Source organism: Giraffa tippelskirchi, chromosome 1 (genome assembly GCF_054371585.1).
Source record: "Giraffa tippelskirchi isolate mGirTip1 chromosome 1, T2T-mGirTip1v1.2.pri, whole genome shotgun sequence".
Classification (NCBI taxonomy): Eukaryota; Metazoa; Chordata; class Mammalia; order Artiodactyla; family Giraffidae; genus Giraffa; species Giraffa tippelskirchi.
In genome coordinates, this window is record NC_137275.1 from 193,701,802 (window position 1) to 193,728,167 (window position 26,366).

The 26,366-nt window shown below is 36.0% G+C and overlaps 1 protein-coding gene across 8 annotated transcripts in view; it reads right to left on the reverse strand.

Annotated features, from left to right (window-relative positions):
* GKAP1 (G kinase anchoring protein 1) overlaps positions 1-26,366 on the reverse strand; it is a 104,797-nt gene that overhangs the window by 71,862 nt on the left and 6,569 nt on the right. For all 8 annotated transcript variants that reach the window (XM_081521475.1, XM_081521433.1, XM_081521445.1 and 5 more), the window contains exons 3-6: positions 20,024-20,276; positions 17,066-17,209; positions 6,900-6,977; positions 3,074-3,197 (exon numbers count right to left, since the gene is read on the reverse strand). In XM_081521475.1, the coding sequence (XP_081377601.1) occupies positions 3,074-3,197; positions 6,900-6,977; positions 17,066-17,209; positions 20,024-20,233 (556 nt within the window). In that variant the 5' untranslated portion in view covers positions 20,234-20,276. The remainder of the gene's footprint in view (positions 1-3,073; positions 3,198-6,899; positions 6,978-17,065; positions 17,210-20,023; positions 20,277-26,366) is intronic.

Here is a 26,366-nt window from a genome sequence, read left to right on the forward strand (position 1 = left end):
AGGGTGGTGTCATCTGCATATCTGAGGTTATTGATATTTCTCCCAGCAGTCTTGATTCCAGCTTGTGCTTCCTTCAGCTCAGTGTTTCTCATGATGTACTCTGCATGTAAGTTAAATAAGCAGGGTGACAATATACATCCTTGACATACTCCTTTTCCTATCTGGAACCAGTCTCTTATTTCTTGTCCAGTTCTAACTGTTGCTTCCTGACCTGCATACAGATTTCTCAAGAGGCAGGTCAGATGGTCTGGTATTCCCATCTCTTTCAGAATTTTCCACAGTTTATTGTGATCCACACAGTCAAAGGCTTTGGCATAGTCAATAAAGCAGAAATAGATGTTTCTCTGGAACTGTCTCGCTTTTTCGATGATCCAGCGGATGTTGGCAATTTGATCTCTGGTTCCTCTGTCTTTTCTAAATCCAGCTTGAACATCTGGAAGTACACGGTTCACGTATTGCTGAAGCCTGGCTTGGAGAATTTTAAGCATTACTTTCCTAGTGTGTGAGATGAGTGCAATTGTGCGGTAGTTTGAGCATTCTTTAGCATTGCCTTTCTTTGGGATTGGAATGAAAACTGACCTTTTCCAGTCCTGTGGCCACTGCTGAGTTTTCCAAATTTGCTGGCATATTGAGTGCAGCTCTTTCACAACATCATCTTTTAGGATTTGAAAAAGCTCAGCTGGAATTCCATCACCTCCACTAGCTTTGTTTGTAGTGATGCTTCCTAAGGCCCACTTGACTTCACATTCCAGGATGTCTGGCTCTAGGTGAGTGATCACACCATCGTGGTTATCTGAGTCATGGAGATCTTTTCTGTATAGTTCTTGCCACCTCTTCTTAATATCTTCTGCTTCTGTTAGGTCCATACCATTTCTGTCCTCTATCGAGCCCATCTTTGCATGAAATGTTCCCTTGGTATCTCTAATTTTCTTGAAGAGCTCTCTAGTCTTTCCTATTGTCTTGTTTTCCTCTATTTCTTTGCATTGATCGCTGAGGAAGGCTTTCTTATCTCTCCTTGCTATTCTTTGCAATTCTGCACTCAAATGGGTATATCTTTCCTTTTCCCCTTTGCTTTTTGCTTCCTTTCTTTTCACAGCTATTTGAAAGGCCTTCTCAGACAGCCATTTTGCTTTTTTGTATTTCTTTTTCTTGAGGATGGTCTTGGGTCCTGTCTCCTGTACAATGTCACGAACCTCCGTCCATAGTTCATCAAGCACTCTGTCTATCAGATCTAGTCCCTTAAATCTATTTCTCACTTCCACTGTATACTCATAAGGAATTTGACTTAGGTCATACTTGAATGGTCTAGTATTTTTCTCCACTTTCTTCAATTTAAGTCTGAATTTGGCAATAAGGAGTTCATGATCTGAGCCACAGTCAGCTCCCAGTCTTGTTTTTGCTGACTGTATGGAGCTTCTCCATCTTTGGCTGCAAGAATATAATCAATCTGATTTTGCTGTCAACCATCTGGTGATGTCCATGTATAGAGTCTTCTCTTGTGTTGTTGGAAGAGGGTGTTTGCTATGACCAGTGCGTTCTCTTGGCAAAACTCTATTAGCCTTTGCCCTGCTTCATTCTGTACTCCAAGGCCAAATTTGCCTGTTACACCAGGTGTTTCCTGACTTCCTACTTTTGCATTCCAGTCCCCTATAATGAAAAGGACATCTTTTTTGGGTGTTAGTTCTAGAATGTCTTGTAGGTCTTCATAGAACTATTCAACTTCAGCTTCTTCAGCATTACTGGTCAGGGCACAGACTTAGATTACTGTGATACTGAACGGTTTTCTTGGAAACAAACAGAGATCATTCTGTCATTTTTGAGATTGCATCCAAGTACTGCATTTCGGACTCTTTTGTCGACTATGATGGCTACTCCATTTCTTCTAAGGGATTCCTGCCCACAGTAGTAGATATAATGGTCATCTGAGTTAAATTCACCCATTCCAGTCCATTTTAGTTCGCTGATTCCTAGAATGTCCACGTTCACTCTTGCCATCTCCTGTTTGACCACTTCCAATTTGCTTCAATTCATGGACCTAACATTCCAGGTTCCTATGCAATACTGCTCTTGACAGCATCGAACCTTGCTTCTATCACCAGTCCCATCCACAACTGGGCGTTGTTTTAGTTTTGGCTCCATCCCTTCGCTCTTTCTCGAGTTATTTCTCCACTGATCTCCAGTAGCATATTGGGCACCCTCCGACCTGGAGAGTTCATCTTTCAGTGTCATATCTTTTTGCCTTTCATACTGTTCATAGGGTTCTCAAGGCAAGAATACTGAAGTGGTTTGCCATTCCTTTCTCCAGTGGACCACATTCTGTCAGACCAATGTATTAAGTTTAAATTCATTCAAGTCAAACTGACTTCAAGATCAATAAAGAAACAGCTGTTCATCTGGTCAGCAACTACTCTTTTATTTTCCTTTGAATATAATTCCCTGCAATAGAGTCGGACCTTGCTGTTTATCTAGTCAGCAACTGTTTTGACTGGTGTAAGTATGGCTTGTTATTTAGTTGCTAAGTCGTGTCTAACTCTTTTGCAACCCCATGAACTGCAGCTCACCAGGCTCCTCTGTCCATGGGATTCTCTAGGCAAGAATACAGGAGTGGGTTGCCCTTCCTTCTCCAGGGGATCTTCCCACCCCAGGGATCAAACCCATGTCTCCTGTGTCTCCTGCACTGGCAGGCAGATTCTTTTCCACTGCGCCACCTGGGAAGCCCCCTATTTCTGGTCTAGTGTAAGTCAAATTACTTTATGGGTAAGGACAATAATATGTTTCAAGATGACTCAAAACTACAAATATCAATTGTTATTTTCAGTGAATTTTAGAAAAGGGGCAAATTCAAAAATACAGAAAGATAAATTTTTACCAGGATTTTATGAGGTTTTAATGCCTGTGTTTAAATCACTTTGACCCCCAAATAGTTTATTTCCAAGCAGGTTTACATGTTTTACATTCTAAGTAACATGTTAATAAAACAATCTTATTTTAAAAATTAGAAAGGTACTTAAACTTAAGTATACAAAGACTCAAAATAGTTCCTCTAGCTTAATAGATTTTGTACATACATTACCTTCAGACTGAAATTCTTTTAGTGATATTGTGAGAGGTTTGTCTTTTCCCTGATGAGTCTTTCTTTTGTCTTTTTTGTTCATAACCTTTGACTGAGTCGATGTATTTTCAGCATTTCCATATTCCTAAAAAAAAATACCAACAATTAAGCTTGGTTTACACTAGTAAAAGCAATTCACCAATATGCAGTATGTTTCTTAAAGTTATATTTTTAAAGATAAGAGGCAAATAAAAAAATCAAAACAGAGGCTAGCCAAACTGTACAAAAAGTTACCTGTTTATGGATATACTTAATCTTTTGCCTATTTAAACATTAAAATAAAAATTAAAACCTTTACCTTGATCTATAAGTCTGAGTTGCTCATCCTCTTCTTCATTTAACGACCAAACTTAACACAATAATCTAGGGTCAATTTCCTTTCTCAAACAAACTGAAATCTGGCTTCTGCTAGTCTCTGACACTAAAATTAAAGTTGACCTCCTGGTGGCTCAGAAGGTAAAGAATCTGCCTGCAATGCGGGAGACTCAGGCTCGATTTCTGGGTCAGGAAGATTTCCCGGAGAAGGGAATGGCAATACACTCCAGTATTCTTGCCTGGAGAATTCTATGGACAGAGGCTACAGTCCATGGGGTGGCAGAGTCAGACACAACCAACCAACTCACACTTTCAGTTTTCTTTTTCAAAGCCAAATCCAAAGACATTATTTTTTTAAGCATCTTTTGGTTTTCTCAATACACTTCTGACTATGCTTACTTCTCCTTCACTGGTTTCTCTTTTCCCAACTATATTCTTTAAAATGCAGCTGCTGTTCACCATTATTCCATTCTTAATCTATCTTCATATCCTTTATACCTGTTGTTCCTCAAACTCAAAATCTTAAGTTCTACCTAATGACTTGTGTATGTACAGACAACTCGCATGGAATGTTCAATAAACATCTGCAAACTAAGCATGTTGAACTCCCAGTAAGTACCTTATTTAATGTCACCATCATTATACTGTCTAGGCTAGAAACCTCAGTGATCCTTGCCTATTCTTCCTTTATATTTTACATGCAAATTAGTCACTAGGTCTTGTTGAGTTTATCTCCTAAAGAGCTCTTAAATCTATTCTCTTTTATTCATCAGTTCAGCCGCTCAGTCGTGTCCGACTCTGCGACCCCATGGACTGCATACTTTGTCATTTCCTTGCCTTCTTGAACTTGACATTACAATACTCTCTAATTTTAGCCCCACCACTCATCTTCTACACTGTTATAGCATGAGTTTCTAAAATGAAAACCTGAAATCTAAAATTTAAAAATATTCAACAGCTCTCTGCCAACAAATGTATAAAAGTCAATCTCCTAAGTCTGCACACAATGTTTATAGTCTATTCTGGCGGCAGTATCTCTAGCAACTCTAGGTACTAAATTAGTTTTTCAAAACGCTACTCTTTCACATGTATACATACAAGATAAATACTCACCTCTCCTTCCCTGAGAATGCCTTTCTCTTGCCTCTGATGAACATTTAATACATCAAGTAAGACTCCTCTTTAAGAACCTTTTCCTAAGATATCCTGCCCTCCTAAGATATCCTGTCACAACATGGATAGACCTTGATAACATTATGCTCAGTGAAATAAGTTAGACAGAGAAACAGAAGTACTGAATGATATCACTTATACGAGAAATCTTTTTTTAAAAAATACAGTCAAACCTATTAAAAGAGTAAAATTAGTTACCAGGGGATGGTAAGATGAGACCAATGGTGTTTAAGTATACAAACTTATAATGAGTAATAAATAAACCACAGAGATCCAATGCACAGTATAATGAATAAAAATCAGTAATACTATATACCTCAACACTATCATATGATAAATATCGCTTCATTGGCAATCATATCACAATATATAAATGTATCAAACTAACACACTATACATCTTATATTTACATACTGTAACACTTCAGATTTATCCAAAAAAAAAAGAATCCTTTCCTAAAATCCACCCCCGTCAAAAGCACAGAAAATTCTATCTTACTGAATTCCCACTGCAATGAAAACATAAAACCTCTCAATACTATACACTACAATTATATGTGTGTCTCTCACTTCACTCCCTCTACTAAATTCAATAGTTTGGACCATGTCTCTATCTTTGTACTGCATGCCTAGCAATTTTTGACTATTCAAAATAATATTTGGTGAATAAGTGACAGGATAGAAAATGCCATCCCACACTTCAGCTATTATGAAAACCTTTAGGCTAAAATAATCATAGTTATTTTATTGGAATACTGACTTAATATCTACATCAGTGTAATTACATCAAACTAGCCATTGCATGGGGCTTCCCTGGTGGCTCAGCCGTAAAGAATGTGCCAGCAATGCAGGAGACCCGGGTTTGATCCCTGGGTCAGGAAGATTCCGTGGAGGAAGGTATGGCAACCCACTCCGTATTCTTTCCTAGAGAATAGTATGGACAGAGGAGCCTGTCTATAGGCTGCAGTCCATAGGGCGGCACCGAGTTGGACACAACTGAAGCAACTAAGTAGCAGCAGCAGAAGCCATCGCACAGAAAAGGAGTTTGACCATTCTCTGAGAATCATTATAGTCTGATAAAACCTGTGCTTTTAGGTACCAGGCCTATGACTGCACAAAAAAAACTGGCTGGGAGCATATTTTACCAATACCATCTACTCTACTCCTCCTCTATAGGTATGGCTAATCCTTTTAGCTTTAGAATGTAGATATATATTTAACAACAAATCATCACTGTATGATAATATTCTATTTGATAAATTTTTTCTTCAAACTGAGCAAGTCAGGAGGATTTTTCCAGTGTAACCTGAAAGTTCATTTAAATGATTAAATCATAGTAAAGCTAGCTGAATCCACTTTTGTAATTGCCAGCTTTGTGTCTAAATGAACAAGTAACAGTAAGGATTATAGTTATTCTTGATTATTCCAGATAATACAAATAGGGACGTGGAAAATGAAACTAACACACAATGTACCAAGTCCAGTCTAATGGCAGCTTTCATCCTCTTCCCTTGAAGAGGGAAAACAGCAAAATCATCTACTGTAAATGTTCACTACTCTACACCCTTCATGTTGACTGAAGGAGTTAAGTGTACAGTGATATTAGTCTAAAGGCCCTTAAGCCCGAAGGCCATTTATGATCAACCACTGAGTAACCACAAGTTGAATAAATTTTACAGACCAAAAAAAAATTACCAATGTATGCAAAAGACTAAAACGTTAACCAATATGGAGATAATATAAATGCTCGAATTAAATACAGAAAATAGAAACAAATACTGTTTTTTGCTTAAATATCCCTACAGTTACAAGCTATATAATGCATTTCAACACATAGCCCAATATCAAAGCTTAGTGATAAATGCTAAATTCACAAGGTCAAATTATCAGAAACGTCCTCTCATTTACTTTAATTAACTACAGTGTATCTTCAGTAGAGGGTCTTTTAATGGATGCCCCTGTACACAGAGTTACTAAAATTTTTAAATTTTAACTATTTTCTATGTTCATTTAAAATAAGTTAAAATAAATCATCTGCTATTCATTTCCTCTCTCCCTTTCACCGTGGGTGGAGAAATTTCTTAACTAAACATTCCAAATCACCAGACAAAGTTTAGTCTACATGTTTGTGGTATCTCTCAAAACTTGAGGAGAAGCTCATAAAAACTTTACATTAATACTTTGTTCTAAGGATGGATTTTTAGGACAGACTTTAAAGGAGAACTTTTATACAAAATTCAGGAAGGCTGGTTCAAACTTTTGACGACTTAAAATATCTAACTCAATAAATGTGTAAATACCTTTTTGTGTTCTTCATATTCTAATTTACTCAGCAACAATGCCTTCTCAAGATCTGCTTCAAACATTTCAGATGTCAGCTAAAAGTAAAAACAGTTTCACAATAAACAGATATAGCATTATACGACACCAGCGAAATAACCATGATAATATATACAGAATAAGAAAACAAATACTTTAAAAAACAGTTGGGTTCTCCAAAATTATCTATCCATACCAACGTAGAGAACTCCATGTTTTATAGATGATATCAAAGCAAAAACTTACAATTTTGATATTTTAACTTCCTCATTGTCAATTATCTGTTGTGTAACACAATCTTTTTACTCAAAAAAAATCTTACAAAGAAATTGACACTATAACAGATGTCAAAGATGGTATCTAATTTTGGACACAGAAAATATAATGTTACTAAAAACAAATAAGAATACTAAAAACTCAAAAAGCATTATAAAACATACCATATCCTTAATATAAACTAATTTGCAGGTACAGAACCTTTAAATAAGGTGACCAATTGTTTTGGTATATGCCTGATGTTACAGAAAAAATTACAGTACATCTTTTTACTGGTTTCTTTTTATTCCTTTTGTGTGACTGGTCTACCTTTAAAGTCATCTAATACTACTATAGTAAAATGATTCTTTGTGATCTGTATCTTTTGGTTCCTCCCTCTCACCACTCAGTCTCACCTCAACCTCTGACAATCCAGCTTCTGCCACCTCTAATCAAATTAGTCTCTAAAACTTACTTTTCCTAACTGCCCAACAGAATTGGTACCGTAGCTGAATGAGACTTTGGGTTGTCTACCTTTGGGGGTAAGGTATGTCTGCAGCTAAATATAGGATATTTGCAATAGGACAAGACTAAACTATCCTGGATTTGTTTACATGTATGTGTCAACTTATGCATACCATAAAATAAAAACATAACTTTAGTGGGCATTGCTTTTAATCTGCCCACCATACCTGATTCTGTGTACCACTCACTAGCATACCCACACAAACATCCCAGCTGCCACTGCCACCACCAACAGGATGGGAGCAGAGGACTGAGCCATTTTTTTGTTCTCTTGGGAATTAAATTTTGAGAACAAACACAAACTAAGTAGGGTTCAATCAGCTGATTATAGCCTCTAAAAGTGAGTATACTAGCTCTACTAGTTCATGCCTAAGAGCATCCCAGAATTTCTTAGTTTCCATCTTTCCCAAGATCTCACAGTTTAATTTTTAATTCAAATCTGTTAATTAGTATCATTTACCAAATTATTTTTTGCCAAAGTTACTCAGAATCATTTCTGCTGTTTAATGATTTTAAAAAACTGAACTAAAACAGCAATCAACTCCTAAAAGGAGTAATCTGTTTCAAAGAGATACCTTGAAAATTATAAAAATGTTAACACTGGACATCAGGAACCGATAAATTCTTTATTTCTAACCAATGTCATCCCTTTGAAAGTATCTCATCCAACCCTATACTAATATAACAAAAAGACAGGGAAAACTAGGTTTATCACAAAAAAATTGATCTAACTCAGAGAAAAATACAATTAGAATTAAAATCACAAATAAGGGCATACAGAAATTCTCATTAATTCCCAAGTAAATTGTACATACTTTTTCTAAGGAATAACTGAAAAGAACTGAATAATTACTTCAATCTAAATGAATAATAATCAGGAAAAAGTAATCTTTCTTAAGGTTAACTTTTTATATTTTATTATATAAATGTGTATTTTAAAAACAATATGCAGTTAAAAGGTAAAAAGAAATTGGATTCATGTTGTTGTTGTAGTTGTCCAGTCACTAAGCCATGTCCAACTCATTGAGACCCCATGAATTGCAGCATGCCAGGCTTCCCTGTTCTTCACTATCTCCCAGAGTTTGTTCAAACTCATTCATTGAGTTGGTGATGCCATCCAACTATCTCATTCTGTTGTCCTCTTCTCCTGCCTTCAATCTTTCCCAGCATCAGGGTCTTTTCCAATGCAGTTGGCTCTTCACATCAGTGGCCAAATTACTGGAGTTTCATCAGCTTCAGTATCAGTCCTTCCAATGAACATTCAGGGTTGATTACCTTTAAGATTGACTGGTTTGATCTCTGTGCTGTCCAAGGGACTCTCAAAAGAGTCTTCTCCAGCACTACAGTTCAAAAGCATCAAATCTTAGGCACTCAGCTTTCTTTACGATCCAACTCTCATACCCTTACGTGACTACTGGAAAAACCATAATTTTGACCATGCAGACCTTTGTTGGCAAAGTGATGTCTCTGCTTTTGAATATGCTGTCTAGGTTTGTCACAGCTTTTCTTCCAAGGAGCAAGTGTCTTCATTTCATGGCTGCAGTCACCATCCGCAGTGATTTTGGAGCTCAAGAAAATAAAACCTGTCACTGTTTCCATTTTTTCCCCTTCTATTTGTCATGAAGTGATGGGACTGGATGCTATGATCTTAGTTTTTTGAATGTTGAGTTTCAAGCCAGATTTTTCACTCTCCTCTTTCACCTTCATCCAGAGGCTCTTTAGTTCCTCTTCACTTTCTGCCATTAGAGTGGTATCATCTGCATATCTGAAGTTGCTGCTATTTCTCCTGGCAATCTTACTTCCATGTTAATGACATGGATTCATGTTAGTATCACACACAAAAAAAGAAATTTACATCACTCTTTCCACCAAAACACAAAGCAAACAGAGTACAAAATATTTCAATATAATTCAGTTCAGTTCAGTTGCTCAGTCGTGTCTTACTCTTTGAGAGCCCATGAATCGTAGCACGCCAGGCCTCCCTGTCCATCACCAACTCCCGGAATTTACCCAAATTCATGTCCATCGAGTCGTTAATGCCATCCAGCCATCTCATCCTCCGTTGTCCCCTTCTCCTCCTGCCCCTAATCCTTCCAGCATCAGGGTCTTTTCCAATGAGTCAACTCTTCTCATCAGGTGGCCAAAGTATTGGAGTTTCAGCTTCAACATCAGTCCTTCCAATGAACACTCAGGACTGATCTCCTTTAGGATGGACTGGTTGGATCTCCTTGCAGTCCAAGGGACTCTCAAGAGTCTTCTTCCAACACCACAGTTCAAAAGCATCAATTCTTCAGCACTCAGCTTTCTTTATAGTCCAACTCTCACATCCATACATGACTACTGGAAAAACCATAGCCTTGACTAGACGGACCTTAGTTGGCAAAGTAACGTCTCTGCTATTTAATATGCTATCTAGGTTGGCCGTAACTTTCCTTCCAAGGAGTAAGTGTCTTTTAATTTCATGGCTGCAATCACCATCTGCAGTGATTTTGGAGCCCCCAAAAATAAAGTCATCCACTATTTCCACTGTTTCCCCATCTATTTCCCATGAAGTGATGGGACCAGATGCCATGATCTTAAGTTTCCTGAATGTTGAGCCCTAAGCCAGCTTTTCCACTCTCCTTTCTCACTTTCATCAAGAGGCTCTTTAGTTTTTCTTCACTTTCTGCCATAAGGGTGGTGTCATCTGCATATCTGAGGTTATTGATATTTCTCCTGGCAATCTTGATTCCAGCTTGTGCTTCTTCCAGCCCAGCGTTTCTCATGATGTACTCTACATATAAGTTAAATAAGCAGGGTGACAATATACAGCCTTGACGTATTCCTTTTCCTATTTGGAACCAGTCTGTTGTTCCATGTCCAGTTCTAACTGTTGCTTCCTGACCTGCATACAGATTTCTCAAGAGGCAGGTCAGGTGGTCTGGTATTCCCATCTCTTTCAGAATTTTCCAGTTTATTGTGATCCCCACAGTCAAAGTCTTTGGCATAGTCAATAAAGCAGAAATAGATGTTTCTCTGGAACTGTCTTGCTTTTTCGATGATCCAGCAGATGTTGGCAATTTGATCTCTGCTTCCTCTGCCTTTTCTAAAACTAGCTTGAACATCTGGAAGTTCACAGTTCACGTATTGCTGAAGCCTGGCTTGGAGAATTTTGAGCTATTACTTTACTAGCTTGTGAGATGAGTGCAATTGTGCAGTAGTTTGAGTATTCAATATAATTAGAGCATAGCAAAAGTAACCCCACAGAAAAAGTAACAAAACTACTTAAATTTATTCTGAGCAAAGTTGTTTCAATTTACCACCATGCTATTAATCTGTATTAATGACATTTAAAATTTACTGAAAAGGCATTTATTTCCAATATGTCACATATTCTGATTAATATTCCAAAAATAAATCCCTGGGCAAGAGAAGAGGTGATGAAGATGGGAGTCTTGCAAGATGTCATTATTCTTTTTCATATTATCTCATATAACTTAAGTATACAGGTAGCTGATTCTAAGAGCATGATAAAAATGAATGAAATGGAGCTTTTAAAAGTAAAAAATATGGCTCTCCTCAACATTTTTGATTCTAAATATAGCAGTTTAGAGCTTACATTTACCTTTTAATTATTAACAAAAACTAGTATACAAAGAAATACAATTAGGATAAAATGATTTAAATTTCAGTTTAGCTTTATGAAAACTACAAAAAACTTCTAAAATGTCACTATATGATCAATCAGTTTATAAGGATTCATAAGAACCTTCTATGTGCTTTGCCTGTAGGCCTTAAAGAAGAAGCATAAATTTGGCTTTTGTTCTCAAAGCATTTCTACCCCAGTTGAGAACAGAAAACTTACACACATGACACAGAAAACAGAATAAGATATTAAAAGTGCTATAAAAGTTGAGGGAAAAAAGGTAAACAAGAACAAAGAAGCACACACAAAAGAAACTATTAAGTTGGTCCTTAAAGGATAGATATCATTTGAATAGGTAGAAAAGGAATGAAAGTATTTTAGGAGGAAAGAGTCATGTGAACAAAAGTATGATATTAAGAACAGACACATTATGGGATACATGATAAAACATGAATTCTATGAAATACAAGTGGAATGTGAAAAAACACAGGCTTTGGGAGATAACACAGGTGGATGATTTAAATTTCTCTTCTACCCATGCTAGCTGTGACATGGGGCAAGTTATGTACTTCTGTGAATCTCAAGTTTCTTTATACATAAAAAGAAAACTGAAATACCTACCTTGCAGGGTACTTTTAAAAACTTAAAGCTATAATATATGTAAAGTACCTAGTACAGTGCCTACCTTGCACAAGAGTTGCACACAGTAAATTAGAATTCCCCTTCTCTATGCTGGAGAATAGTAGAAAATAAGATTGCTTAGGTAGGTAAAATTGGGTTCCAGACACTCCCTAAAAATGAGGGATTCAGGACAGATGAAAGAGGAACACTGATAAAAGTGATTTTAAAGAAATAAACTGCCATATTAGGAGAATGAGAACTTAGAATGAACGGGTCTGGCTAAACTACTGCAGTCCCAGCATACAGAAACCTGGACCTGACCATAGCAATGCAGGAAACAAAGAACACTATTTCTCAGCAAAGAATGACCAAGTTTTAGGACAATGATTAAATATGAAGAATGAAAGAAGGATGAATCAAAAATAAGATTTCTGATTCCATATAACAGGGAGAAAGGTAGCACAAAGCTACAATATCAGGAAAAAGAAAGAAAACATGATTCCAAATTTCCTAAAGCTGTCTAAATTAGAGAATTAATCATAAGGCTGCTATAAATGTAGTTTTCAATGTAATTAATTATCAGTACATGTAGAGGCAGAACTGAGAGGGGAAAAGAGTTTGGGCCTGAAAGACAGGCACTGGATAAGAAAATGCAAATAAAACCATGATTCTTAAAAAGTACCCTATATGTAAGTTTGCAAGTTGAGAGCTGCTTATCATTTTCCTTGTACCTATGGGAAGAGGAGGAAAGGAAGAAAAAGAGGAAATGACCCCAAAATGCCTACAGGATTGGAGAAGATACTTACATGTGTCCAAGATGGAGTACTTCAGACTCCCTTCCTCTTGGCTTCCTTCATGCCTCCTATCCCCATCCAGCAGTAAAACTTTTTTTGTATTTAAATAAACCTATAGGCTCAAGGGTTTATGACCAGTTAAAGAGTATGAAAAACTGATGAAAAATGAGGACAGTAAATATTTTAGGAATACATTTTTAAAACTTTGTAAATAAAAGTACCATAAATATTCTACCCACTTTAAATCCAAGCAAAACAAATCCCAAATGAAGAGCTCATTTCCAATTCTCATAGGCATCATGGGAACAGGGTTATTGCAGAACACAGGACATAATTCTGAGAATATTTAATACTTGCAACCAAGTGTTTAGCCACAGTTGCCGTAGTGCCCTCTGCTCCTCTAACTCAATGATTTTCAAAGTGTAGAAAGCAGAATTATTTCCTAGAAAACTTCAAATAATCTTATTGAACATTATGATTTTAAAAGTTGTCAATGCTCTATAAAAACTATGTGTTCATACTAATGATCATGTTCCATTCAAGTCAGCTAACACATCTTCATATCTTTTGAGTGCTGTTTACATTTACTAGGTTGAATGCTTTAATTATATATCAAAGTAATAAAAATAGTTCACTGACTCATGGAAGGATTAAAAGTAGCAATGAAAGTAGTAAATAATACAACTTATAAAAACAGCATTAACTTAAAAAATGAACAGGACTCTAATATAGTGAATACAGAATAGATTGTATGTGTCAGGACAAAAGTGGTATTATATAACCAGCTAAAAAGGAAAATAATAGAAAATTAAAATACCAAAATTAAGAGCCTCTTGATAAAGGTGAAAGAGGAGAGTAAAAAAGCTGGCTTTAAACTTAACGTTCAAAAAACTAAGACCATGGCATCCAGTCCCATCACTTCATGGCAAACAGATAGGGAAAACATGGAAACAGTGACAGATTTTATTTTCTTGAGCTCCAAAATCACTGCAGATGGTGACTGCAGCCATGAAATGAAAAGACATTTGCTCCTTGGAAGAAAAGCTATGACAAACCTAGACAGCATATTAAAAAGCAGAGATTATCACTTTGCCGACAAAGGTCCGTATAGTCAAAGCTATGGTTTTTCTAGTAGTCATGTATGGATGTGAGAGTTGGATCATAAAGAAGGCTGAGCACCAAAGAATTGATGCTTTTGAGCTGTGGTGCTGGAAAAGACTCTTGAGAGTCCCTTGGACAGCACAGAGATCAAACCAGTCAATCCTAAAGGAAATCAACCCTGAACATTCACTGGAAGGAAAGATGCTGAAGCTGAAGCTCCAATACTTTGGTCACTGATGCGAAGGGCCAACTCACTGGAAAAGACCCTGATGCTGAGAAAGGCTGAAGGTAGAAGGAGAAGAGGGCAACAGAAGATGAGATGGTTGGATGGTATCACCAACTCAATGAACATGAGTTTGTGCACACTCTGGGAGATAGTGAAGGACAGGGAAGCCTGGCATGTTGAAGTCCATGGGGTTGCAAAGAGTCAGACACAACTTAGCGACTGAATGACAACAAAGATAACAAATATTTGAAATTTCAATTTACTGAATCATTAGTCTATTTGTTCCTAGTTTTCTGCTATGAAATATGGTCAGATCAGTGACCTAAAGACATAGTTTTTGTTTCACTTTCAAAGTGCAGTGACCTGTATGAGTTTTTCCAGAACAAGTACCAAGTAATGCTTTGGAGAACAAAAGTAATGAATTTTGTTGCTAAAGTAAAAAAAAAAAAAAAAACACACAAAGAGCACTCTTTATAGTGAAATCAAGTGCAAGTCAAACTATCACCAAGAGACTATTATACCAGCCACAAGGTTAATGAGAAATACCACTCTCACAAACAAAAAAATAGAACAAGCTATTGGCAAAATGCCTTTATCATGTGGACTAGAGGATACAATGTGAGAAAACAATTAACTATGTACATGCTAGCAGACATTTCACTTCAGAGTTGGACAAAACCAGTGATATGTGGGGTCTGAATTAATACAACAGGAGAAAGAAATACACAGAATCTGATCTATTTTTCATTCAACATCCATTAGAAGAGATTTTTCTATTATTTTTCATTCAACATCCATTAGAAGAGATTTTTCTATTATTTTTGAGCAATGATGTAAAATTTTAAAAACGTAACACTGGAATCAGTACTGTATATGCTAAGTCACTTCAGTCGTGTCAGACTGTGGGGCTCTATGGACTGTAGTTCATATAATGTAACTGCCACCTCGACTTTTATAAAATGTTCTAATTCCTTGGCTTTTATTAAAACAAAATATAGGTGCTATCTAAAATAAATTTCTGTTCCCTGTAACAAATCTTTTTCAAAGTACACTTTCACTTTGGACATTAAGTACAATGTTCTCCTTTTATGTGGCAGAAACTTTTCTTCTGTTGACATGAAATTAACTAAGATCCAGTGCTTGCTCCTAAGTAGATGTAATGGATGCTTCTTTACTGTCTATCTTGTTGCTGTTTAATGCAGCTCTCAGATTTTATGCTGAGGTTTAGCTGATGTAAATTTATGTTATCACTTTGACGATTCAGGAGTAGGAAACTGTCTTGGTATTACTCTTCTGTATTTAAAATAAATAATCATATAACAGACAAGATTTCTATATCCAGCTTTTCAATCGGCTCAGTTTGAATGTCATTCTTTTGGCAGTGGATATCCAGTCTCCCCAAAACCATTTGTTGTAAAGACATACATGGAGTTTCTTACAGTGCTGTTGCCCTGTGTGAAGAATACCCATCACAACTGCATGCCTTCTGCCTACTACAGTCACTGTCTGGTCCCTATTTTTAAAATCTATTATTCCACACAGTAAAATAGATTTCAAGTGGTATACTGTCTATCAGTTCCAGAGCTTGCCTTCTCTCTTCTTATCAGTGTAATTATCCCAGGAACTACACTACTTTCCAGGACCTTGATTATTTTCCTACAAGTCAGACTTCCAAATAAGGTACCAGATTTTCTTAAGTGACCCATCAATAGTATATCTAGTAGAAATTCCTCAAAGTTCCTCAGCCTTGGATGACATTTTTATATAGGGTTAGGGCCAAGTTAACTATTTCTTCCTCCTAATTACCTGGTCATTTTGCCAGTAATCAATGGGGGCAGGAAGAAAGGCAATAAATATCTGTTCTTAAGTTCCCATATTACATGGAATTTATTTTGATGCAGAATTGAGCAGTTCTCCTTTATTAATTTTCCAGTACCCCTTGGGCCACTGGGAGAAATTCTCTCTGGTGAAGACACTGGCAAATTCTATTACTGTCTAAACAAGTATATCATTAATAATACTTGAAAACCAGAATAAAATCTATCATAATGAATGCTGAAAAAGGAAAAAAAGAATCAACTAATACCCCTAAAATAAGACGATTTATCCAGTTTACCAGTACCTGGAAATATCATTTTTGCACAGCTCTAGTGTAATAACAAATGCTTGTAATGATGAACCTGAGGCACTACAAATTTCTATAGAAAATGCTATAGTTAACAAAGCTTATGTTAAGAGCATGGTTTAGTACAGTTTAATTCTTTTAAAATTAAAACTCAAGCACAACAGGTATAGCCACTCCATTAAGCCAAACATCTGCTAAAATAGTATTTATTTCCAACAGATCAAATGACAGTTTAACAGATAAGAAAACAACTATTCGTTTTTCATACATACAGCATCTCCTAGAGTACATTCCAAATTTAGTATGTTATTTTCCTGAATATCACAAACACAAAAAGAAGCTGATTGGTTTTATTAAATTATCTCTTTGATTTGGTTATTAATGACATCTATTTAATAGAGGCATAAAAGAAGAAAACATTGCATAAATAGGTTTAAAAAAACAAACGTCACAAACTATCTTACGACAAGACTGAAAAGGAAAAGTTTCCCCTCAAATTCTTTCTTCTTTAAACAAAACTGTCACTGAGTATTTCTAGTTAGTATTGGTCTTACAAATGATTTTACTTTAAATAATTGAATCCTGTTTTTCTACCTTCCCTATCTCTACCTCATTTGTAAAAAGGCAGATGAAGTAAAAACTCAGAAAATAACTGTTTGAAACTAACAAACTAACAAAAATAATAAATGTGTCTATCTGCTTTCCTAGTTAGATAAAAACCAGAACTTCTTATTAAAAGTAGCATGCACATATGAGTTAATCAAATATAAAATGCTCCTCAGAACAGTAGTGCCATGGTTGGATGCACTGCTATCTTAAAAATGCAAAAATTCACTGAAAACTAAAGCAAAACAACTTGATTTACTTAGCTGTACCTGCTCATCTCTTTGTCTCCACTCTTGCCAATTTTCTTCTCGTGAATCCTTCTGTACTGGGTTTGGTAATGAAAGCTCATGTTGAGCATTACAAATGGCATGGGAGGATTTCTGGGGAATTTTCTTAAAAGCAAGATTCCTGAGCTATGGAAAAAACAAAAAAATAAAATAAATTCATTTTACCAATACTGGGATACTAATGATTTTTTTGGAAGTTAAAAAATCAATATTTTTATACTTCTAAATACTCATTATGCTAACTCACAAAGTCACTATGTGAACTTCTATAATCTTTGTAGAATTTCACCAGCATTTGGGATAATTTTGGTGGACTTCTAGATGAAATGATTAATAAGTAAAAATGGATTATACTCTATTATACCACCATTTGAACCAATTTAATGATACTAAAGGGTTTATAGGAATAGAGAACAGGATAACAAGTGTGCTTTTAAAATACAAAACAATAAGGTTCAATAAAATTAAACTTTAATGGCTTATAAATTTAAAAGTTTAAACAGTGAGAGAAGATAGCTTAAGGAACTCTAGCAACTACTTTGCTAGTCCTGAAAAATACAGAGCCTACAACTAGCAATATATAGTTAGGAAAATACTTTAACTGATTACAACAGTCCAGTGGGAAAAGAGGACAAATCGAAGAGGTCTGTCTTAGGTGATACAGATTGCTCTACAGACATTAGTAAGTTTGAGGAACTTTAAAATATGATGACGAGACAGAGCAGTTCAAACATTCATGCCCCATGATTATCTCATTATAGATGTCTGCTGTTTACATTTAATGTAGAATAATGAGCTTCTAATGCAGCAGACATTAGCATCTACCCTAACAATGTTAGCAAGGTAAAAAGTTCCAGTGAGAACAGATGCTCATTTTGTTCCTCTTATATTGTGAAGACTGTAGTAGTTTCCTCTGTATCTCTAAAAGGGAAAAAACAAAACTTGTAATCTAATAGCTTTAAAGATTTTTCCAATAAAAGCAATGGATAAGTTTTTTAAAACATACAGGGCCTAGCCCACAAAGTAACATAATGAATTAAAACTGTACTGGCCAAGCCACTCCCAACAGTAAGAATAATCTGTGACACAGAGGTTGAAACAGGGAGAAAAGTACTGAGAGGCTATTATGGATTAAATTGTATTCCCTCAAAAAATATGTTGTAGGCCTAACTCTTGCTGTCTGTGAATATGACCTCATTTAGAAAAAGGATCTTTGCAAATAGAATCAAGTTAAAGTTAAACTGAATTAGGCTGGGCCCTAGTGAATGAAAGGTATAGACAAAGATATACGAAGCCAAGGAACACTGAGGACTGACAGCTACCATAAGAAGCTGGGAAGAGGAAAGAGGAAAGGAAGGATTCTACTCAGAAAGAGCCTGGTCCTGCTAAGACCATGGTTAGAACTTCCAGCCTCTAGAACTGTTAAGAGAATACATTTCTGTTGTTTTAAGTCACCCAGCTTGTGGTATTTTGTTACAGAAGTCCTAAGAAACCAATAAAGAGGCTTTAAATCAAGGATCAACAATTTAACTGATAATCAAAAGCCTATTCTGCAGGAGGGAGTGATGAGATACAAACACTGCTTTAAGTAGGTGGTTTCTGCTGTGGGAAAACCAGAGTATAGGAGATGCTGCTAGAGACGAAGCCATGGCAGGTTCAGTGCTGATTTATTACAGAAAATAGACTGACAGAACTATAGCTGTGCAAGTGGGAAGGGAGGATCCTCAGGCTCATTCTCAGTAATGCAATGTAAACCCCACTATTACCTTACTTTCTGTTCCCTCAAATCATCTTTAATTCAAAAAGAAAATGGTAGGCAATCAAAAGTTCTGTAAGACTGGACTTCTGAAAGGTTATATAGTGAGAAAAACGTCTTTTAAAAAAGTGACCCTGTGTGGCAAAATTTTAAAGAGATACTCAGAAAGCAATGGTGATGGAAATTAACAAATTGAAAAGGCTTTTTCGCAGTCTTCGGATATTATAAAATGAATATAGGGAGGAAAAAAAACACTTTTACTACTTCTCTTATTCAGTGATAGAGAAAGGTCCTTATATACCCACTGCTCTATTAAAAGACAAACACAGGCTAGAGTTGTTTTTCAGTATTTCTTTTCAAAATAAATGGGCACATTACATCTTGGTCATAAAACTCATGCTAGGAGTATTTAGGGGAGAAGGGTCTGCTATGTACTTACTACCCTTAAGAAACAGATGACAAACAAATGCATAAAAATGTATGCATTTCAAGGCTAGTCATAGGATTATTATCTATAATAATAAAAAAAAATGGGAAACCTAAATGTTTATCACAATAGTCTGATTAAGTAAACTATGACAAAGCCACACACTTTTAAATAATGTGGAGTCATTTATAATAATGTTGATTTTTATTTACTCACATGGAAAACTGCTCATGCTAATTTTTAAAAAGCCAGTTATAAAAGTCTATTATATAATCTAATTTTCATTTAAGTTAAATATGAATGTAGATATATGTGTGCACATGTCTATATATTCAAAAAACATATATTTGTGTACAGAAAACACATACCAAAATATTAATTTGTTATATCTCTAGTTATAGTCACTAGAGAATAAATATTTTTATTTTTATTTTATATTCACAATTGATCTTTTTTTATTTTTTTATATTTTTTATTCACAAATGATCTTTGTTTTACGACTTCCTGTGTTTTTCAGGAACTTTTTGGAATGAGCATATAAACTTCCATAGACCAGGAAAAGAAAGGCATTCAACATGTTCGTTACATTAGACTTCAAATACACACAAATTCATATATTTATATATATATTATAGTCATAATTACCAAGTACCTATGGACCAGAAACTGTGGATACATGCATCAACAAGATAGTAATGGTCCTCTTCATGCTTACAATCTACTGGGAAAGCAGACATGAAATAATTATAATTGCTACCTCATTTGCTTCACTCTGCTGCTGTTCCTTCTTTTTTCTTCTTTTCTCTCTTTTTTTCTCATTTGTAGTTGATTTATTTGTTTGAGACTTTCCAGTATTTCGACCTTTGCTTTTGCCAGGCTCAGAATCAGAACCACTGCCACTATCCACTTGCAACAAGGCAAAACGAGAGGCAGTAGTGGGAACAGAACTAAGTACTGCTGAGGCCATTGTGAAGATTTTTCTTTCAAAATACTTCTGTCAAGAATAATTCCTGTGGGAAGGGAGAAAGGAGGCAGATGAGTAAACATAGTAAAATCTGTTTTAGATTTCAGAACAAACAGAAATACACACACACTTCTCCTGACACTGGATTTAGTAACCTTCGGATTCATACCCACGGTCCTACTGGCAATAACATTCTTTTTAAACTTAAGTAAACAACATAAAATTGTATAAAACAAAACAATTATATACTGAAATTTCACAATTATCACAAGGCTACCACCAATATAATGTATTCATTTTTCCATACAGTTTCCAAAAATTAGTGGCTTTCCTCTTTCTTTTAAATACGCCACCATATATCTATGAGGAACATCCTAAGTCTGCCATAATACGTACATATATTTATGGAGAACATCCTAAGTCAATACAGTTTATTAATACAATGAAAAAGTATGTATATCATTTTTCATTGCACTAGAGACCACTGGTCCTACTACATGCTTGTCCTCAACTTCAAAGACAGGGAAAAAGGAGTAGGAAAGGAAGAACATTCTTATCATATACAAATTCTGCCTTAAGTTTGATTCTAGAGTGACAGCAAAATAGAGCACTTATCCTGGAGAAGGAAATGGCAACCCACTCCAGTATCTTGCCTGGGAAATCCCATGGACAGAGGAGCCTGGCAGGCTACAGTCCATGGCGTCGCAAGGGTTGGTCAGACACAACTTAGCAATTAAACCAACGCCACCACCACACATGCAAAACCTGAAAATATTCACAACCAGCAGAACCACACATCAAGAATTACTGAAGGAGGTTCTTTAAGTTACAGGGAAAATCATCCCAGATAGAAATGTGGCTCTTCACAATAGACAGAAGAATACTGGAAATAGTAACTACACTGGTTAAGTTCATAAAATTTTCTTCTATATAAATGTCCCTAAAGCATGACTATTGTAACAAAAATTGTCATATATATATAATATATATATTATATATAATATAAAAACTATACAATATATAAATATAATATATAAATTATATAATATAAAAACTATTATAACAAAAATAATAGCATATATTGTGTTTTTATTATATGTAAAAATAAAATGCGTTATCTCAATAGTTTAAAAAAAGAGAAATTAAATTCTCTCAACCAAAGGACTTCAAAATCATCTTCTACCGTTATCTTTTAGTTAACTAATCTCAGTGCACCCTATCTCTTTCAGTTTTTTTTCTTTTATTGTAGCTAATTTACAATGCTGTGTTAGTTTCAAGTGTACAGGGAAATGATTCAGTTATTTATATACATGTATATATTTTTACTCAGTTATTTAAATATATATATATATATATATTATTTATGGGGCTTCCTGGTGGCTCAGTGCTAAAGAATCCACTTGCCAACACAGGAGATGCTGGTCCAATCCCCATGTCAGGAAGATCCCCTGGAGAAGGAAATAGCAACCACTCCAGTTTTCCTGCCTGGGAAATATTGTAAACAGTGCCGAATGTTCACAGCAGCACTATTAACAATAGCCAAGACATGGAAACAACCTAAATGTTCATCAACAGATGAACGGATAAAGAAGATGCATGTGTGTATAGATTTGTGTAATCCAAGTCTATATATGTGATATACAAACACAATGGAATAATACTCATCCATAAAACAGAATGAAATAATGCCATTTGTAACAACATGGACCTACATATGATCACATTAAGTAAATATGACAAAGACAAATATCATATAATATCATTTACATGTGGAATCTAAAAAAATAAAATAATACAAATGAATTTATTTACAAAACAGAAAGAGACTCATAGACATGGAAAATGAACTCATACTTACCACAGGTGATAGAAGGGGTGAGGGGAAGATAAATTAGTTTGGGATTAACATATTCACACTATGATATATAAAACAGGTAAACAACAAGCATCTACTATATAGCAGAGGGAACTATATTCAATCTGTAAACAATGCTGCTATGAAAATTCAGTGCATTCATGGATTACAGCTTTGTCATGGAGTAGTGGCTTGCATAACTCAATGAAGCTTTGAGCCATGCTGTGCAGGGCTACCCAAGATGGAAGGGTCACAGTGAAAAGTTTTGACAAAATGTGGTCCACTGGAGGAGGATATGGCAAACCATTACTGACTCAAGAAGTCCAAGAACAGTATGAAAAGGCAAAAATATATGACACCAGAAGATGAGCCCCCCAGGCCAGAAGGTTTCCAATACACTACTGGGGAAGAGTGGAGGGCAATTACTAACAGCTCCACAAAGAATGAAGCAGCTGGGTCAAAGCGGAAACAGTGCTCAGTTGTGGATGTATCTGGTGATGACAGTAAAGTCTGACATTGTAAAGAACAACACTGCATAGGAACGTGGAATGTTAGGTCCATGAATCAAGGTAAATTGGACATGGTCAAGCAGGAGATGACAAGAGTGAACGACATCTTAGGAAATCAGTGAACTAAAATGGTTGGGAATAGGCAAATTTAATTCAGATATGCACTACATCTACTACTATGGGCAAGAATCCCTTAGAAGAAAAGGAGTATCCCTCATCGTCAACAAGAATCTGAAATGCAGTACTTGGGTGCAACCTTATAAATGACAGAGCGACCTCAGATCATTTCCAAGGCAAATCATTCAACATCACAGTAATCCAAGTCTATGCCCCAACCACTGATCCCAAAGAAGTTGAAGTTGACCAGTTCTATGAAGACCTACAAGATCTTCTAGAATTAAAACCAAAAAAGATGAAAGATGTTCTTTCAGAAGGCAGAAGTAGGAAGTCAACAGATACCCGGAATAACAGTCAAGTTTGGTCTTGGAGTACAAAATGAAGCAGGGCAAAGACTAACAGAGTTTTGTTAAGAGAACATGCTGGTCACAGCAACCCCCCTCTTTCAAGGGATGTCTCTTCACACGGACATCACCAGATAGTAAATAATGAAAACAGACTAATTATGTTTTCTTTGCAGCCAAAGATGGAGAAGCTCTATACAGTCAGTGAAAACAAGACCTGGAGCTGGCTGTAGCTCAGATCAAATTTCAAGCTTAAAATGAAGAAAGTAGGGAAAACCACCAGGCCATTCAGGTATGACCTAAATCAAATCCCTTATAATGATAAAATGGAGGTGATGAATAGATTCAAGGGATTAGATCTGGTAGAGACAGTGACTTAAGAACAATGGACAGAGGTTCAGGAGGCAGTGACCAAAACTATCCCAAACAAAAAGAAATGCAAGAAGGCAGGGTGGTTGTCTCAGGAGGCCTTACAAATGACTGAGGAAAGAAGAGAAGCAAAAAGCAGGGGAGGAAGGGGAAGATATCCAAATGAATGCAGAGTTACAGAGAACAGCAAGGAAAGGTAAGAAGGCCTTCCTAAGTGAACAATGCAAAGAAACAGAGGAAAACAATAGAAGGGAAAGACTAGATATATCAAGAAAATTCCTTCTTTCTCTTCAAGAAAATTGAATATATCAAGGGAACATTTCATGCCAAGATGGGCACAATAAAGGACAGAAATGGCATGGACTTAACAGAAACAGAAGATATTAAGAAGAAGTGGTGAGAATTCACAGAAGAACTATACAAAAAAGATCTTCATGACCCAGATAACCACAATGGTGTGATCACTCACCCCAGAGCTAGACATTTTGGAGTGTGAAGTCAAGTGGGCCTTAGGAAGCATCACTATGAACAAAGCTAGTGGAGGTGATGGAATTCCACCTGAGCTTTTTCAAATCCTAAAAGATGATGCTGTTAAAGTGCTGTGTTCAATATGCCAGCAAATTTGGAAAACTCAACAGTGGCCACAGGACTGGAAAAGGTCCGTTTTCATTCCAATCCCAAAGAAAGGCAATGCCACATAATGTTCAAGCTACCACACAATTGGACTCATTTCACATGCTAGCAAAGTAATGCTCAAAATTCTCCAAGCCAGACTTCAACAGTACATGAACCAAGAACTTCCGGATGTTCAAGCTGGATTTAGAAAAGGCAGAGGAACCAGAGATCAAATTGCCAACATCCAATGGATCATAGAAAATGTAAGAGAATTCCAGGAAAACATCTGCTTTTGCTTCACTGGCTACACTAAAGCCTTTAACTCTGTGGATCACAACAAACTGTGGAAAATTCTTTAAGAGATGAGAATACAAGACTACCTTACCTGACTCCTGAGAAACCTATTTACACATCAAGAAGAAACTGTTAGAACCAGCTATGGAAAAAGTGACTGGTTCCAAATTGGGAAAGGAGTACGACAAGAGTGTATGTTGTCATCCTGCTTATTTAACTTATATGTGAAGTACATCATGCGATATGACAAGCTGGATGAATCAGAAGCTGGAATCAAGATTGCCGGGAGAAATATCAACAACCTCAGATATGCAGATGATACCACTCTAATGGCAGATGATACCACTCTAATGGCAGAAAACAAAGAGGAATTAAAGAGCCTCCTTATGAGGGTGAAAGAGGAGAGTGAAAAAGGTGACTTGAAACTCTACATTCAAAAAACTAAGATCATGGCACCCAGTCCCATCATTTCATGGCAAATAGAAGCAGAAAAACTGGAAACAGTGACAGATTTTATTTTCTTGGGTTCCCAAGTCACTGTGGACAGTAACTGCAGCCATGAAATTAAAAGACGCTTGCTCCTTGGAAGGAAAGCTATGACAAATCTACACAGTGTATTAAAAAAACAGACATCACTTTGCTGACAAAGGACTGTCTAGTCAAAAATATGTTTTTTCCAGTAGTCATGTATGGATGTGAGAGTTGGACCATAAAGAAGGTTGAGCGCCAAAGAACTGATACTTTTGAACTGTGGTGCTGGAGAAGACTCTTGAGAGTCCCTTGGACAGCAAGGAGATCAAACCAGTCAATCCTAAAGGATATCAACCCTGAATATTCCTTCCAAGGACTGATGCTGAAGCTGAAACTCCAATACTCTGGCCACCTGATGTGAAGAGCTGACTCACTGGAAAGACCCTGATGCTGGGAAAGATTGAAGGCAAAAGGGGAAGGGGGTGTCAGAGGATGATATGGTTAGATAGCATCACTGACTCGATGGACATGAGTTTAAGCAAACTCTGCGAGACAGTGGAAGACAAAGGAGCCTGGCTTGCTGCAGTCCATGGGGTTGCAAAGAATCAGACATGACTCAGCAACTGAACACAGCAACAAATTAACACTGGGATACACATATCTTTTTGAATTAAAGTTTTCTCTGGATAAATGCCCAGGAGTGGGATTGCTGGATCATATAGTACTAACTCTGTTTTTAGTTTTTTAAGGAGCCTCCATACTGTTCTCCACAGTGGCTGCACCAATTCATATTCCCACCAACAGCATAAAAGGGTTCTTTTTCTCCACACCTTCTCCAGCATTTATTATTTGTATATTTTTTTTAAATGACAGTCATTCTGACTGGTGTGAGATGATACCTCATTGCAGTTTTGATCTGCATTTCCCTAATAACTAGGCATATTGAACATCTTTTCATGTGCCTGTAGGCCATCGGTATGTTGTCTTTGAAGAAATGTCTATTTAGGTCTTCTGCCTATTTTCTGATTGGGTTGTCTTTTTGATATCAAGTTGTATGAGCTCTTCATATATTTTAGAAATTAATCCCTTATTGGTATCTTTCAGCTTTTAAAGAAACTTTTAAACTTATGATATCAAAGGTCCTCTAATAAAAGAATATATATATAAAATTGAATCATTTTATTTACGCTAGAAACTAACACAACACTGTAAATCAACTATACAATAAAAATGTTTTTAAAAAAGGTCCTCTAGTAGTATCTAACCCAAATCCTTTGGCTTTACAGATGAGACAACTGGTACTTAGACTGGTTAAGCCATTCTGCAAGTTACTGTCAAAGTCAGGACCAGAAATTAGATTTGCTTACACTATGCAATTTCTAAGAAGCCTTGTAACTACTAGAAGACTTAAGTACTCTCAGTTCAAAAGAAACAGATTTTCTTAATTGTGAAATTCATAAATGTTTTACTTTGAAATGTATTGAATACATAACTGAATAAAATATTAAGTATAAAAAAACTAAAGCAACACTCCAAGTACTCAGCACTGAAATTAACGAAAT